This window comes from Phyllostomus discolor, chromosome 4, assembly GCF_004126475.2.
Source record: "Phyllostomus discolor isolate MPI-MPIP mPhyDis1 chromosome 4, mPhyDis1.pri.v3, whole genome shotgun sequence".
NCBI classification, from domain to species: domain Eukaryota; kingdom Metazoa; phylum Chordata; class Mammalia; order Chiroptera; family Phyllostomidae; genus Phyllostomus; species Phyllostomus discolor.
The window spans coordinates 180,798,418-180,812,500 of NC_040906.2; the positions used below are offsets into that span (position 1 = coordinate 180,798,418).

Sequence of the window (14,083 nt, forward strand, 5' to 3'; positions counted from 1 at the left end):
GTTACTGACCTTTTAAACAAAGCCTTTGCTCTTTTATCTGAGATAGGCAGTAAGGATGGCCTCAATTTCTATGACAGTATCCTTCAGGTTCTTTTTCTTTCTTTGGAATCTTATTTTGCTAGAGGGAAGGGGAATGAAGAACTACTTTTAAGGATCCATAGCAGAGGACTCCTCCCAAACCTCCAATCTACGCCAAAAGGAAGACTATTTAGTTAATGAAAATTTGGCTGGTTATTGTATACATGTTTTTTATATCCCACCTGGAATTATAGGACCTTATGGGTATTTATGGGCTCAACTGAAAAAAAAGATACATATATGCACCCTCAAGTTCACTGCACCATTATTTACAATAACCAAGCTATGGAAGCAACCCATGTGCTCCTCATAGATGAGTGGATAAAAAAGCTGTGGTACATATATACAGTGGAGTATTCCTTGACTATAAAAAAATGAAATCTTACCATTTGCAACAGCAGGGATGGACCTAGAGTACCCTAAGTGAAATAAGTCAGAGAAAGACAAATACCACATGATTTCACTCATTATGTGGAATCTAAAGAACAATATAAATGAATAAAGAAAACACGGAACAGACTCATAGATGCAGAGAACAGAGTGACGGTTGCCAGAGTAGAGGAGGGTTTGAGAAACTGAGTGAAAAAGGCAAAGGGATAGAGAAGCACAGATTAGTAGTTATAAAATAGTCATGGGTATGTAAAATACAGCATAGGAAATAAAGTCATTAACACTGTAATAACAATGTATGGCACCAGGTGGGTGCTAGAAATGTCAGGGGGGTCACTTTGTAAAGTATATGATTGTCCACCTACTATGCTGTACATTGGAAACTAATAAAAATAATATTGAATGTAAACTGTAATTGAAAAACATAAAAAGGTGAATAAAGAAAGAAAGCTACAAAGGCAAAGTAGTTATTTGTGCCTTGTGCACACTTGCACAAGGTTTCTGATAAAATAGATGAGACTGATATGTATGTAGGGTTTGAAAGCCACACAATATTTTTTCAAATAAGAAGGAGGTAACCTGCACAGCTTAAAACTACACTGCATACATAGTTGTATCCTGTAAAAACAAGGATGTTTGAAGCATTAGCTAATTTTAACACTATGTAACCTTGTAAGCGTCGGCGAATTATGCATAATGGGGTACTGTTGGACAGCTCCTCATTGTGAACGCCAACCTCCTCCACCTCTTTTCCGCCTGTAACTAGTCAAGATTACACTCTTGAAAACTGTCCGGAACAGAAAAAGGATAACCCCGTTTCAAGTACCAATTTTTTTGCACTTTCATGCTAAGAATTTATACAAATAAGAATGACCTTAAAATTGTTTAAGCTATAATACCACTTTTTTTACTTCAATGTCCTGCCTGTTGGCTCCACAAGTAAGAGCTTTATAAGGCACTATTTTAACCGATGTACTTTACCCATATTTGTACATATGTGACTAAACCCATGAGAAAAGGCATGAATCAAATACTGAGAATGATTGAACTGTTCATAGTTAATAACTGAAAAGTACAAATTATTTTTTAAATATTTCCCACATACTTAAAAATACTCTAAAAGAATTAAATTCTATAAATCAACAAATGCATATTCAGAATACTTTTTCAAGAAACTTACATTTCATCTTCTCGAGGTTCGTAAGCACATGTACTATATTTATGTTACCCTATTTCAGAATTTTAAAAGAAAGTGATAATGTGCTAACTGCAGGCTTAACACTCCACTTTAACAAGTTCATGTACAGTTACAATCTTAAGGTTTATGGTTATTCACAAAGTGAAGGATCAGAAAGTTAAGACATCAAAACATGAGCCTTCTATTTATATGAACGCAAGGGGCTGAAGTCTGAGCTATGGCTAAACATGAATGAAGTCCTTCCAAAATATATTAACTGCTTTCTCACCTCTGTTACCTTTTTCCAATCTATTCCTTGCTTCGCTTGCTGTGCCCCACACATAGCTGTTTTTCCTTGAAGCTCTTGTTCTGTTTGGATTATCCTTAAATGCCGATCCAGTGTGGCCTCAACACTGACATCAGAATTACATTGGGGCCAGTCATCCTTGAAGCATGTAGAATTTTGCGGTGCAGACCCTGTAGATGTCTCATAGGTTTTCAGCAGCTTTTCCACAACACCATAATTTGACCTAGGATCCGCTGATCTTGGTCGGCCAGACAAATTACTGGGTCTCCAGTCATGCTCGTGGAGCATATTCCGATAACTGCTAGGACTTAGGTGTTCCTGAATTTGCCTCACTAGGCCTGTTGTGGATTTACTGGTGGGATTATCAGGCACATTTTCTCTAGGCACAGGCATGTGGGTACTGGTTTGCAGAATATCAGACACACTGTCATTTTCTGGTACATTGTCTATACGAGTAATTAAGGTATCATAAGGCTTAAGATCTTGAGATGATTCTGAGTAGCTTTGATTTTGCTGTATTGCACGACAATTTCTATCTGTTCTAAATACAGTTCTGTTAAATTCATCAGTCTTTGCTGCCAGCTTTTCATTCCTAGTAGTCCTTTCAAAGCCACAAGTGAAACTTCTAAGTGGGCCACTGCTCTGTGTCCCCGAGGAGCTATAGTCATAGCTTCCATGAAGGTCAGAATGAGATTTAGCAGGGCGAGCTGGGACCATCTTTTCATATTTCAACTTATCAGGAGTAGAGCAGGTTTTCTGAAACCGCAGGGTAGAGGGGCTATTTTTTGTGCCTATCACAGCGTTCCATTCCCTCATGCTTAATCCAACATTTTCTTTACATGGATGCTTGTTATCTATTTCGGCTTCTGGTGCCAAAGAAGAAAACATGATACCATTTTTCAAAGTTTTCCCTTCATTCAGACACAGTGTAGTCATCTCATCATGCCTCAGAAGGACGTGAGGACTGCAGTTCCTTTCACCTGGACCCTCTTGGACCACCTGCCTGTTGAGATTTAAACTTTCCTGCAGACTTTCAAGGGCTCGTTCAGGGTATGAGCTGGGAAAATTCCTAGATGTGCTTCTTGGAGGAGGCACTGGTGGAGTTTCATTACTTTGCAGATCAATTGTATCAATTCCACATTTTTTGAAAGAATTCCTTTGAAGCATACCAGCATAGTTTAGATTCCTTCTGGTTTTTTGCTTTTCTTTCTCTAAATTTGTTGGGAGAATGCACTGGCCATTGTTGATCCTGTGGCCTCCATGAGGCCACACTTCCTGTGCCCTAATTGCATTTGGCATTTCCTGGAGAAAAGAATCTGACTTCATCCTAAACAATGATAAAATATATGATATATTAGCAATAACTTTATTTAGGATAAGTAATTCAAAAAAACATGGCTTAAGCAATGGATCTTTGCTATAGGAAAAGCAGTCATAACTTCCCACAGCATATTTTCTATATAAGTCCTCTCATCAAAACCTCCAAGTCTTTTTTACTGTTGGACTGTCCCTCAGTGCTGCACTCTAGGATCTATATACTTGACCCAAACCACTTCTCCAACCTTGGCTCTCATTTTTTCTATTACCTAAAACCTCACTTACATTCAGACTAGATCATGTATAGTATCTTGTGCATCTGTTATTAGCATTCCCCCTTCTACAAGACTTTCTAATTGTTTCCTTACCTTTGCTCTGCCTACTGAATTCCTATTGGTTTTGTCATGTGAGATTAAGTTTTTCCCCTTGAATTTGAAGTAACATTCTAACTAGTGTAACGGAATCTGAATAAAAGTGCAATAAGACATGAGTAATACCAAATAGAAGGTATCATTTGAAAGAAAAGTAAGAATTTTTTTGATGAGTAAAGGGCAGATAGGCAAAGTGAACTGTAGTAAAAGCAGTGTTGCTAATGCAAGGAACAGCAAGCACTTTTGTGTGCATGGATTATAAGGCAGAGTGGAGAAGACGACGGAAAATAAGTGAGAAACATCAGATCATTGTAATGCTTTGAATTATATATTAAGAATTTTGAATTTCTTCCTAAAAACCATGAAGTAACAAGGAGAACCTCATACTTCTCTTGAACTCAATAAAAATAAAAACCAAAATATAGCAACAATAAGGATTCTCAAATTAAAGTTAATTATATTGATAAATATAAGTCCTATTGATATCTCTTCAACTTACATTATGTGCTAGCTCACCATAAAGTACAGGTAAATACTCATTAACAAAGAAGAAGTACACAAAAGCTAAATGGGCACATAGAGGACAAAACTATGGAAAAAAACATGAGTGGATAAGAAGATATACTTAAAGTCAGTAAAAAATTCTCTCTGAGCTTCCTACGAGCTAAAAAAAAAATAAGGGTACTCACTGGTACAGCTTTCTAAGAGAAGCGTCCTGCCTCACTGAGAGATACGTGCTGGTCATACGATAATCCATCTTTAGTTAACTTGCAGAAAATTCCAGTTTATTTTTTAATTTGACTCAAACTTACTTTCACAATTATATAGGTGTCTCTGAGTTAAAACAGTATTTCATAGCATTGTATAGATGTGCATACACATTTCTAATATGTTGTTCTGAAAATGATGTATGTTTCTATTATATACATGATATACAGAAATAAATGACCCTTAGGTATAAAACATTCCAGTAGAACATCATTATGTAATTAAAACACCACATTGTTAAATCTGACATCATTTAAAGATTTTACTGGATTAGCTCAGTTGTATACTCTTCTACTGTCTAAATACTCAAAATAGAAAAAAACTTCATTAGAATGTACTTGTTAACTTATTACAAATAGTATACCTTAAATAAGCACCAAAAAAGTAAAGTATTCCTAACAATCAAATTACAAAGAGAATTAGGAGAAAACAAATAAAATTTGTTTGGTCAGATACATTTGGGATTTAAAAAGAAACTGGCTGGTTAAAAAGATACACTTAGCAAATGATGCTCCAGTTTGAATGTACCAGAAGGTACGTTCAAACTAAGAATTATTTTAAGAATTGTTTTAAGAAATCAGCGAACAGGAAAACAGTCAATTAAAGATTTTATTTCTTATCTGAAAACAGATTTTAATAACTCATTGTTAATTATCACTAAGTGTAAGGAATTCACTAACTAAACACAGTATTTTTCCAACACAAAATAATCATAGAAGGACCAGCCTACCTTCTGTGGTTAGAGCGCTTTCGAATTTCCTCTTGAAAGCTGCATAATTCTTCACTGACTTTGGCAAGTTCTTCAAGAGCCTTTATATACATATATATAAGCAATAATGTGTTAGGACTTGCGAATGTAAATAAGTTTTGGAAACAGTTCTAGGCCAGTCACGGCTTACTTACTGTGTTGAGGGCGCCGGAACAGCCCTGGCCCGCTCCCTCGGAAGTCCTCGGGTCAAGCCAGGCCTCACATTCCTTTTGGTCATCTGTGGCCAAAGGATCCATAAATGCTACTTTTGATTTTTTAGTTGCTTTTTGTTCTTTACACATTTGATTTCCTTCACTGATTAAGCTCTTCTCTGTTTTATTCTCTTTTTCCAGATCATTCCTGTGATTCATCCCTGTAAATTCTTGTGGTCCTGTACTGGGGTAAGTTCGAGAAGATTCTACCACTTTATCTTGAGTGGTCTTCTCATGATCAAGATCAATGACTTTAGCACGTTCACTCATGTTGATTTTCCTCCGAAGCTTTACTTCATGGCAAAGCTGTAAGGAAAACAAAGATAAGAATTTTTACTCCCCTAATTCACGTTGTCAATATTTTTGAAGCTAAGTACACTGTTTTCAGTCCTTTTTGCCATATGACTATATATTACACTGGGATATTATTCATGCTTATGCCTCTAAATAGTACTTCTAAAATCTGGATTAGCCAGAACAACTTTGATAAACCATAAAGACTACTTTTTATAGGTCAAAGCATGGATGACGATTTCAGTCTTTCTGAGCAGAAATCAGCTCAGTCAAAAGTAAAATAAACCTGTATCTAAATACAGATATCACTAAGATACAGAAGCACTGTCATTAAATTAGAATGACCTGAATCAATTACTGGCCATACTCTTTCACTGCTTTCAGAGAGAAGCAACCATTTAACTAACATTCAAGTCATATTTTTAAATACATGATCCCACCTGCATGCCAATACTTACTGTCAAAATAGTTGACAATCTCATATAGTCAGTTTATTCTGTCCCCTAAGTAGACATTTTGAAATCAAAAGATGTTTCTGTTGGAAATTACATTGGCGAGGGCTGGTTAATACTGAGATTTTCTAATGCCAGGCTATACACATTTAAAAAAAAAAAGGTTTTTGTCCTGATTAAGACAAATGTGACCCTGTCCTATGTAAATATATGTATGTCTATATAAATATATAAGACATATATAAATATATGTCTATATAACAGAACTTCAAGGTTCTGACCATCTACTAGTCTATGTTCAAGTGGACCCCAAATTTTTTCTTGATGAGAATTTAGTTTAGCCTGCAGGCACTCACTCAGCTCACCTCTAGACAGCGGGGAGGAGTAAGTGGCTTTCTCTTCTGGCTTGAGTTCTGGGAAAGCTTGTCAAATTTCAAAGGAGACTATCAAATAACTATTCAAGCAAATGACTACATTTTACAGCCACAACCTATATTCGTACTACATCTATTATTTAAGGAATAACAGATTTATTGCTGCTCAATATTTACCTGATTCTCGGAGGAGAGAAGCACTATACATAGGTGATGTCTGAAAGCTAAGCAGTGCATTTGTTTCCCTAGACTGTTACGAATCTGTCGTTGGATGAAGTCAGGACAGCACCAAATCGCAGCCGTGGCCCTGGTAAAATTATTTCTACTGAACTGCTGTGGGCATTATGATTTTTGCTGACCATGAGGATACCATAAGAAGCAACCCTCAAAAGTATCATGTGAAATCTAAGGATGCTGTTGTTCATGTCCTCTTTTTGAGGAGTCATGGGTAAAAACAAAATTGCTTTAGTTTCCAAAGTAGGGACACAAGTGCTATTTCTGGAAAACAAGTTTGCTTTTGTTTTCTGAATATTGAGAAATATGCATCTGATAATATTTGTGTTAGTTACTAGAAAGACAGCCTTGCTACATACATTTTATATATGATTCTTCCTCTTGTCTTTATCTCACCTTTCTTTTTGTCTTGTATATGCCATTGTAAGTTCTCTTGGGAATTCAGGTGAGATATGAATACAAAAATAACATAATGTTACTGGTGGAAAACAGTTTATTGTGTATAAGGCAATCTGGTACCCAGCCCTTGACAATGGTTATCTAATCATTTGACCAAAGGAGATAAACAGAAAAGATTGCAATGTGATAAAAAAAATCCAGGCATCTATGTATTCTCTACAGGGTTTCAATCTGGAATATACCAAGTTTTAAATGATACAAGAATGTACACCTTGGTTTTACAACAGCAAATACAATGATCATGGATAGTGGCTGAATAGAGAATCATCAGCATCTTAGTATTCAATGCTGGAACCTCTCATTGGAAAATATTATTATTTGGGATCACTCAAGTTATATGTGTGCTCCTAAAAATATGTAATTCCCTAATAGACGGCTTAATAATTTGCATCTGACTTAATACACAGAACTTAGTGATAAATGTAAACAGTCTATTTCTCTCGTGGTATGTTATAATTTCTCCAAGTATTGATTGACTTTTAATTTTAGTTTAAAACAAATCATTTTGATTTTCTGTGACACATGAGGATACTTTCTTTCTCTTTCCCTCAGTCTTTTCTAATCCCAGCTTTATGGCCTGTAAGAAGTGATATGTAAAATGTACGTTCTTACAGGGTACAAAGCTGGAACTCTAAAAGAAATATGTATTTGTATGATAAGGGAAGCACAGCACTAGCATTCAGGGATTGAAGAGCATCCACTGAGAATATTCTAGGTAAGCCCATTTTCTGAACATATTCCCTGGCCGTGGAGCTATATACTGCAAGCAGCTAGGTGAAGAAAAACATTACAGCCCTTTTCTCCCCTTGAAGCATAAAGGGACAGTGTTTTTCGAGATAATCAGCCTAAGTTTAAAGTATGTTTAATACCCAAACTAAGCAAACAAGCAGAACAGAAACAGAATCATAGATATGGAGAACAGTGGGAGGGTGGTCAGTTGGGGGGAAGGTTCTGGGGGAATGGGGGAAAAGGGGAAGAGGTTAAGTGCAAAATGGTAGTAACACAATAGGCAGTGGGATGTTAAGCACATGCACAAGAAATAGAGTAGCTGAAGAACTTATATGCATGACCCATGGACATGAATAAAAGAGGAGGGATTGACAGAGGGAGTGGGGGGGGGTGCTGGGTGGAGGGGGCAAAGGGGGAAAATTGGGACAACTGTAATAGTATAATCAACAAAAAGTTAACTACATTTAATGCCTAGTTGGTAAGGCTCATATTTACTTCAGATGAAATCTACAGAGCTGTGAGAATTACATATTTTGCAATACAAAATTTAACCAGACAGCAGATTGTTTTTTGCAACATGGCTTAACCATTGGCTAGACTAATCATGACTCAATTATTTTGCTTGGATGCTCCAGTTATCTGTGACTCTTCCTAACTGGACGAGTGGCTCCCTTGGGAGCCACGGACTCAAGTGTTTGGGTTTCTGACTGGAGCTGTGGATTCTGATTTGACCCAGATTGTCTTCTGGCGGATCCAACCTGAGTCTCTGGGTGGAGGAATTCAGAGAGAGGGCAGAACACCTGTTCCAAAGAACACGGGGATGAGCAGTGGATCCTCCTTTCAATCTCTAATCATACACTGCACGCCTGCCTCCTCATCTCTATTTTAGAGGAAAGGTTTAATAGCTACTCTTTCTAATTTTTTCTTGGTGCATGCCAATTTGTATTTTATTCACTACCAATTACATGGCTGTCAATAAGAAAAAAATATTTGCACTATAAACACATAAAGCACCTGCTCTGATTGCCTCTGAATAAAGGCCAAGGAGCCTGTTAAAACAATCACTTGGGCGATGTGCACAAAACCATGTAAGTCAATACCATCGATGTTTCCAGAACAAAGCAAGACAAGCATAAATAGTTTTCAGCTGGAACAGGCTTGAATGTACATCAATGTAAATGCTCAAAGGAATATTATAGACTCAACAGCCGAAGGGAAGGTTAATGGGGATGAAATGACTATTTGTGTCAGAGTCACGGCATGCCAGTTCTGGTTACCTCTTTTCTAATACGTGTGCCACCACACGTGGCACAACCGACCAGGATAAATATCAGGTCCACTGCCATTTTCTGTGTGAGATACGACACTCCTTTTGAGTTTACTGTATTATCTAACATGTAATTTCCTTTGCAGACATTATTCACAAGTCATCACAGGAAAGATCTGCATTTTAATGCTCAATTGTAGTTTTGCTAATTTGTTTCACCAATTATGTCTTTCTTACATTTTCCTCCTGGACACAGTATTTGAAAACTCATGAAAAAATGCATACTTCATTTTTTACTCCAAGGCATTCTAGTCAGAAAATAATAAACTGATATGCTTTAGAGTGACCTTTGCAGTTCTTAATTTTCATGCAAGGCTACAAAATAAGCCTAGTCCGTGTGATACCACTGGGTAAGGTTACTCTATTTTTGGTATGGTAAATGTCACCTAGACACGCATCTCTTAAATGAAATAAGGAAAATAAAAATAATTTACAATGCAAGACAAACTTCAACAGCATTTTCACTTCCATGATGAGCTTTAAGTTTCCAGTGTATTCAAAACAAATCAGCGTGTACCTCCTCTATCTTCTTCTGCATGATCTTCCATTGGGTTTCCCATTCCCGCCTTTCATTGTCAAACTGGTCCAGTAACTCCATCTTCTCCTTGTGCCAGTCAGTCTCTGGGTTCCCCCACTGCTTGTGCAGGTCCATGGCAACCGCGTGAGTGTTAGTGAAGGGGTGTTTCTGCTCGTCTCTGCCTTCTTTTTGTTGTTTCTTGGAATTTTGGAGTTGTTTTATTTGAAGCAGTCTCACTTGCCTTTAAAATAAAGCCTAATATAAACATAACAAGACAGAGTTCAAAATCCATATGTTTTCTGGAAACAATCGTTTTGTCAAGAGCCATTGACATAAACAAACTGTAGGAAAATTGGACTCCAAAGAAAAGAAGAGATGACAATTTACTTAAGAAGAAACAAATACAGTAAAAAAAATAAGTAGTGTCAAAAGTTTTTCTCCCCTTCTAAGATTGAACAGTAAAATTAAAAAGGACAAGATGGTTTAATGTGTATGTGAGACATAAGTATTCCTTTAACCAGCCACCTAATATAAGCATAGAATTTTTCATGACTATCTAAGTCTGGAAATCTGAAGTTCAAATGTCACATCTGCACAACCATGGCGGGTTATGCTGCAACAGAATCACTCCCTCTGCTCTGATTATGCAACCAGATTGTGTGTCTCTGTGACTTAAAGTCCTGAGCCAGTGCTTGACTACGGTCTCAATTTTATATTCAGAGTTCCAGTATATGTGAAATGTGATTACTGTATTAGTGAGTTCCCAAAGTTGGTAGTCCATCTGAGACTGGTATATTAGCAAGAAACCAAACTCAATCACAAAACTGTATTTTCATTATTTCACTTCAGCAAGGAAAATGTAAAAGCAGCAAAACTATCCTAGGAACCAAATGTTAAAATGCACCCCTGGTCTCGTTTCCCTCTAATAGATTATGTACCAGAACCAACTTAGGATCCTGAATACAGAGAATTAAAGAAAACACTGTGCTCAGTAATTTTGTCTTTGGGTCCAGTAAGCTGTACCAAAAGTGATTAGATTTCTAGCACTTCAGATATGTGTATTTAGGGTTCAAAGATGCAATTTAAAATGCCGGATTAGTAACTCTAAATCATCCGAAATCTCTGAGATTTAGTTTATTTACATTAAAAGAGGGCAATCACAGTGGTGTTCCAAAGATGAAATGACATATAAAATGCAAAACAGTTTAAGAAATTTTAATTTTTTTCTTACTTTGCTTTAAAAATCTTGTTCCCACTTCCACTGGAAATAATTTTTATTAATAAAATCACATACTCTTTCAATGGGTAGAAAAGTGTGTTTAAAATGTCTGGATCTCCATCTAAGATAATCACGCTTATAAGAAAGCTAACTCTTCGGGTTTCTAGGCCATGACCAAAATATCTTAACTTAGCAGGTGGCAGTTTATGCTCATTATGAGCAAAGTTCCCCAGAGTTACTAGCTGCCAAGGTGCTGGAATTGTGAAATGAAGCGGACAGAGCCAGGCAGCACACCCCACTCTGGGCAACAGAAGACGGCCGCACATCATTGGCCCAAACACAAGATAAACATTCAAGACTAGTTTCAACTTTTGTCAGACTGTTCTGAACAAGTATATCCGAGTGGCAAAACGTTCCAAACATATATTTTCTGTGCTACGATCTAGCAATGAATTGTAACAGACAAATAAGGACAAAAATGTTAGTCCTACTTGCGGGGCTCCACCATCAAAAATACCCTAGAAATATTGGGGTCTGTACTATATCTCTTTTCTCAAGCAATTTGCTGTAGATACTTGGTTCATTTTTATCTATTTCATTGGCACTCACAATCCTATGACTAATTAAGTCAAGAAATTTCCAATTAAACCATTAAAGATGTTGTCATGTCTCATTTTACTGACTCGGCCTGTTCTTTTCTCATCCCACTTTGCGCCCTCCATCATCCTTTATTTTTTGACCCTGTACACCTATGAGAAAATGACCATAAGTACCTGCCATAGCAAATGCCAGCTGGCCCCAAAGAAATGCATCCATGAAGACCCAACAAAAGGAAGATAGTAAAGAATATACAGAATTTTGTTTTTTGTTTTGGTGAATCTGTCACTGATCTTGAGTATGTAGTAATTTTTTAGGTTCATTTAATAACTATTCACAGGATGTGCAGACAGTGATTATTTTCAGAGACTAGCAGACTGCTTAAAGCTACATGTAATTACCTGTGAGCTGAAACTCTCTCTCACTAGCATGTGGTTAACACTGAAACTTCTTAGGAACAGTGGAGTGGTTTAAGACATCACGAGATGGTTGCAGATTTCACTAAAGAACTTACAGAAAGGGAATAGACTAATTTCAAACTACCTGGGAAAAAGGTGTTATGATAGTCTCTATTTCATTGTAATGGTCTTTAAACACTGGAAATGTTTAGAAATCATCATCAAGTTTCTCTTACAATTATGTAGCAAGTGGCTCCAATTTTTCCTTATATTCCTAACTCTCCTTGAATCACTTCCAGACTAGGTTAAAAGGTGGCACCCACTTTTTTTTTCAGGTAACTGAAGGTCATCCAGGCAAACTCTCGATCAGGTTTGCTCCTGGTAACAGGAAGATACATGAAGATACGTGTATGCCTCTGGATACACGTTCCCAAAGCAGACAGAATCTTGCACTTAATTGCAAAGAGCCAAACTTATCACTTAATATGGAGAAAGGCCAACCTACAGAGCTTCCCCTATTCAAGGCCAGAGCAATTCCTAGTGCCAGCAAATGTCATAATTATGGATCAGAAACAAGCCTTTGAAAGAAAATGCCTACAAAGCAAAATCTGTGCCAGTTTGGGGGAGAGGATTTATTTCACCCTCTTAGCATCTCTGTCTTCTCATAAATGTCAAGTGTAATATAGCTGAATATATTGCTTTCTCCTCCAAAAAATAAAGTGGGGGCCATAGAGTTGCTGTAAGGATTAAGTGAGCAAAGGAGAGAATGCTTAATAAAAGTGCCTAAAAGCATTCTGGTCATAGCGGTGTTTCATAAATGCCCGTTCCTTGGTTCTTCCTTCTGTCCCTTTCTCCCTCTGTCTTTTTTCTTGTCTTCCCTCCCTTGCCTTTCCTTCCCTTCATCCACCCTTCCGTATTTTTTCTAAAATGAAATTAATGCTTTTGATCTTTAATTAGAAAACTGATAGAAACAAGTCTAATGTATGAACTTTCATATTTTCAATGCTTTTCCTTTGCACTCAGTAGTTTTCAAGTGTTTCAAGGATACACTGAAAGTAAAATACTTAGGAAAGTTTTTTATTAGTGAATTTTTGAATAAATCACTCATATAAAACTGCTTTTGTTATAATTCCCCTTAAATATATAATTTTAGAAACTCCAACTACCGAGACAACTTCGTAGGGACATAATGTTCTCCCACGAGAAGTTACAGGGTAAATGGTCTGCCAGCTTCGGAAACTCAGTTTCAGCATTATCCACTGAGGCCCACGTGAAAGTCCTCTTTGTCCCTGGCTGTCAGTCCTTCCACCCACAGATACTGGCATCTATGTGGGAGGGCAGAAAGGATTTCTGCTATGTGCACCCCCTCCCATGCCTCTTTGATTCTCCACTTAATTTCATTCCTTTCAGAATTTCATTCAGAATAAAAATCTATCAGAGCAAATGTAAAGACAGAGTGAGCTGCACTCCTTAGTCCTGCACGAGCTGTTCCTCGAACAACTCTCAGGTAGCATTACATAATCCCTTTAAGCTGCATCCCCCTCCCCGAGGCTGGAAGCCAGAACTGTGGGGTTGTGGGCGGGCTGCAGAAGGATGGCGATGGGAGGGAAACGGTTCTGTTGGCCTTCCGACCCAACTCTGTCAGGAAATTTGAAGTGTAACACAGGAGTCTCACAATAACTCATTTTCATTTTCCCCATCAGTCTCTATAGGTCATGGTGACACTTCTTTGAGGGGTGCTCCATTCTTACTACTCCTGGTCATCACCATTTCAGTCTTCCCCAGTGAAAACTGCACTTTAGCCAAACAGACAAACGATAAAAAACAGTGTCAGGGAAGTGGACTCCTTTGCTCTTCTATTCTGAGTTTCTTTCAGAGTATTTGTTTCTTGCTTTCTTATTTCCTCTTTCTAAACATATTACTCTTCCATACAGTTGAAGAGTTTTCATTTAAGAAGTTTACATATTCCCACAGCAATGCCTACGCAGTAGGTACTTGTTGTCAATCTCACAGTTCCTAGAAGAGTTGTTTGCCTGGGAGGTGCTTTGCTTCCTCTGAACTTTGAGGGATTAGGCGTTCCCATGTTCCCATGACAATACCCATCAGAGTAAGGCA

The 14,083-nt window shown here is 37.4% G+C and overlaps 1 protein-coding gene and 1 long non-coding RNA gene across 6 annotated transcripts in view; one reads left to right on the top strand and one right to left on the bottom strand.

Annotated features, from left to right (window-relative positions):
* KIAA0408 (KIAA0408 ortholog) overlaps window positions 1-14,083 on the bottom strand; it is a 31,515-nt gene that overhangs the window by 5,579 nt on the left and 11,853 nt on the right. For 2 of the 5 annotated variants that reach the window (XM_036024674.1, XM_028509843.2), the window contains exons 2-5: window positions 9,755-9,995; window positions 5,312-5,674; window positions 5,139-5,218; window positions 1,935-3,279 (exon numbers count right to left, since the gene is read on the bottom strand). In XM_036024674.1, coding sequence (XP_035880567.1) covers window positions 1,935-3,279; window positions 5,139-5,218; window positions 5,312-5,674; window positions 9,755-9,995 — 2,029 coding nt within the window. Of the gene's footprint in view, window positions 1-1,934; window positions 3,280-5,138; window positions 5,219-5,311; window positions 5,675-9,754; window positions 10,010-14,083 lie in introns of all 5 variants that reach the window. The other 3 variants (XM_036024677.1, XM_036024676.1, XM_036024675.1) reach the window with 2 other exon arrangements.
* LOC118500322 lies at window positions 5,614-9,617 on the top strand. The gene is made up of 3 exons (XR_004902886.1): window positions 5,614-5,676; window positions 7,796-7,896; window positions 8,546-9,617. It is a non-coding gene; the product is annotated as an uncharacterized LOC118500322 (long non-coding RNA).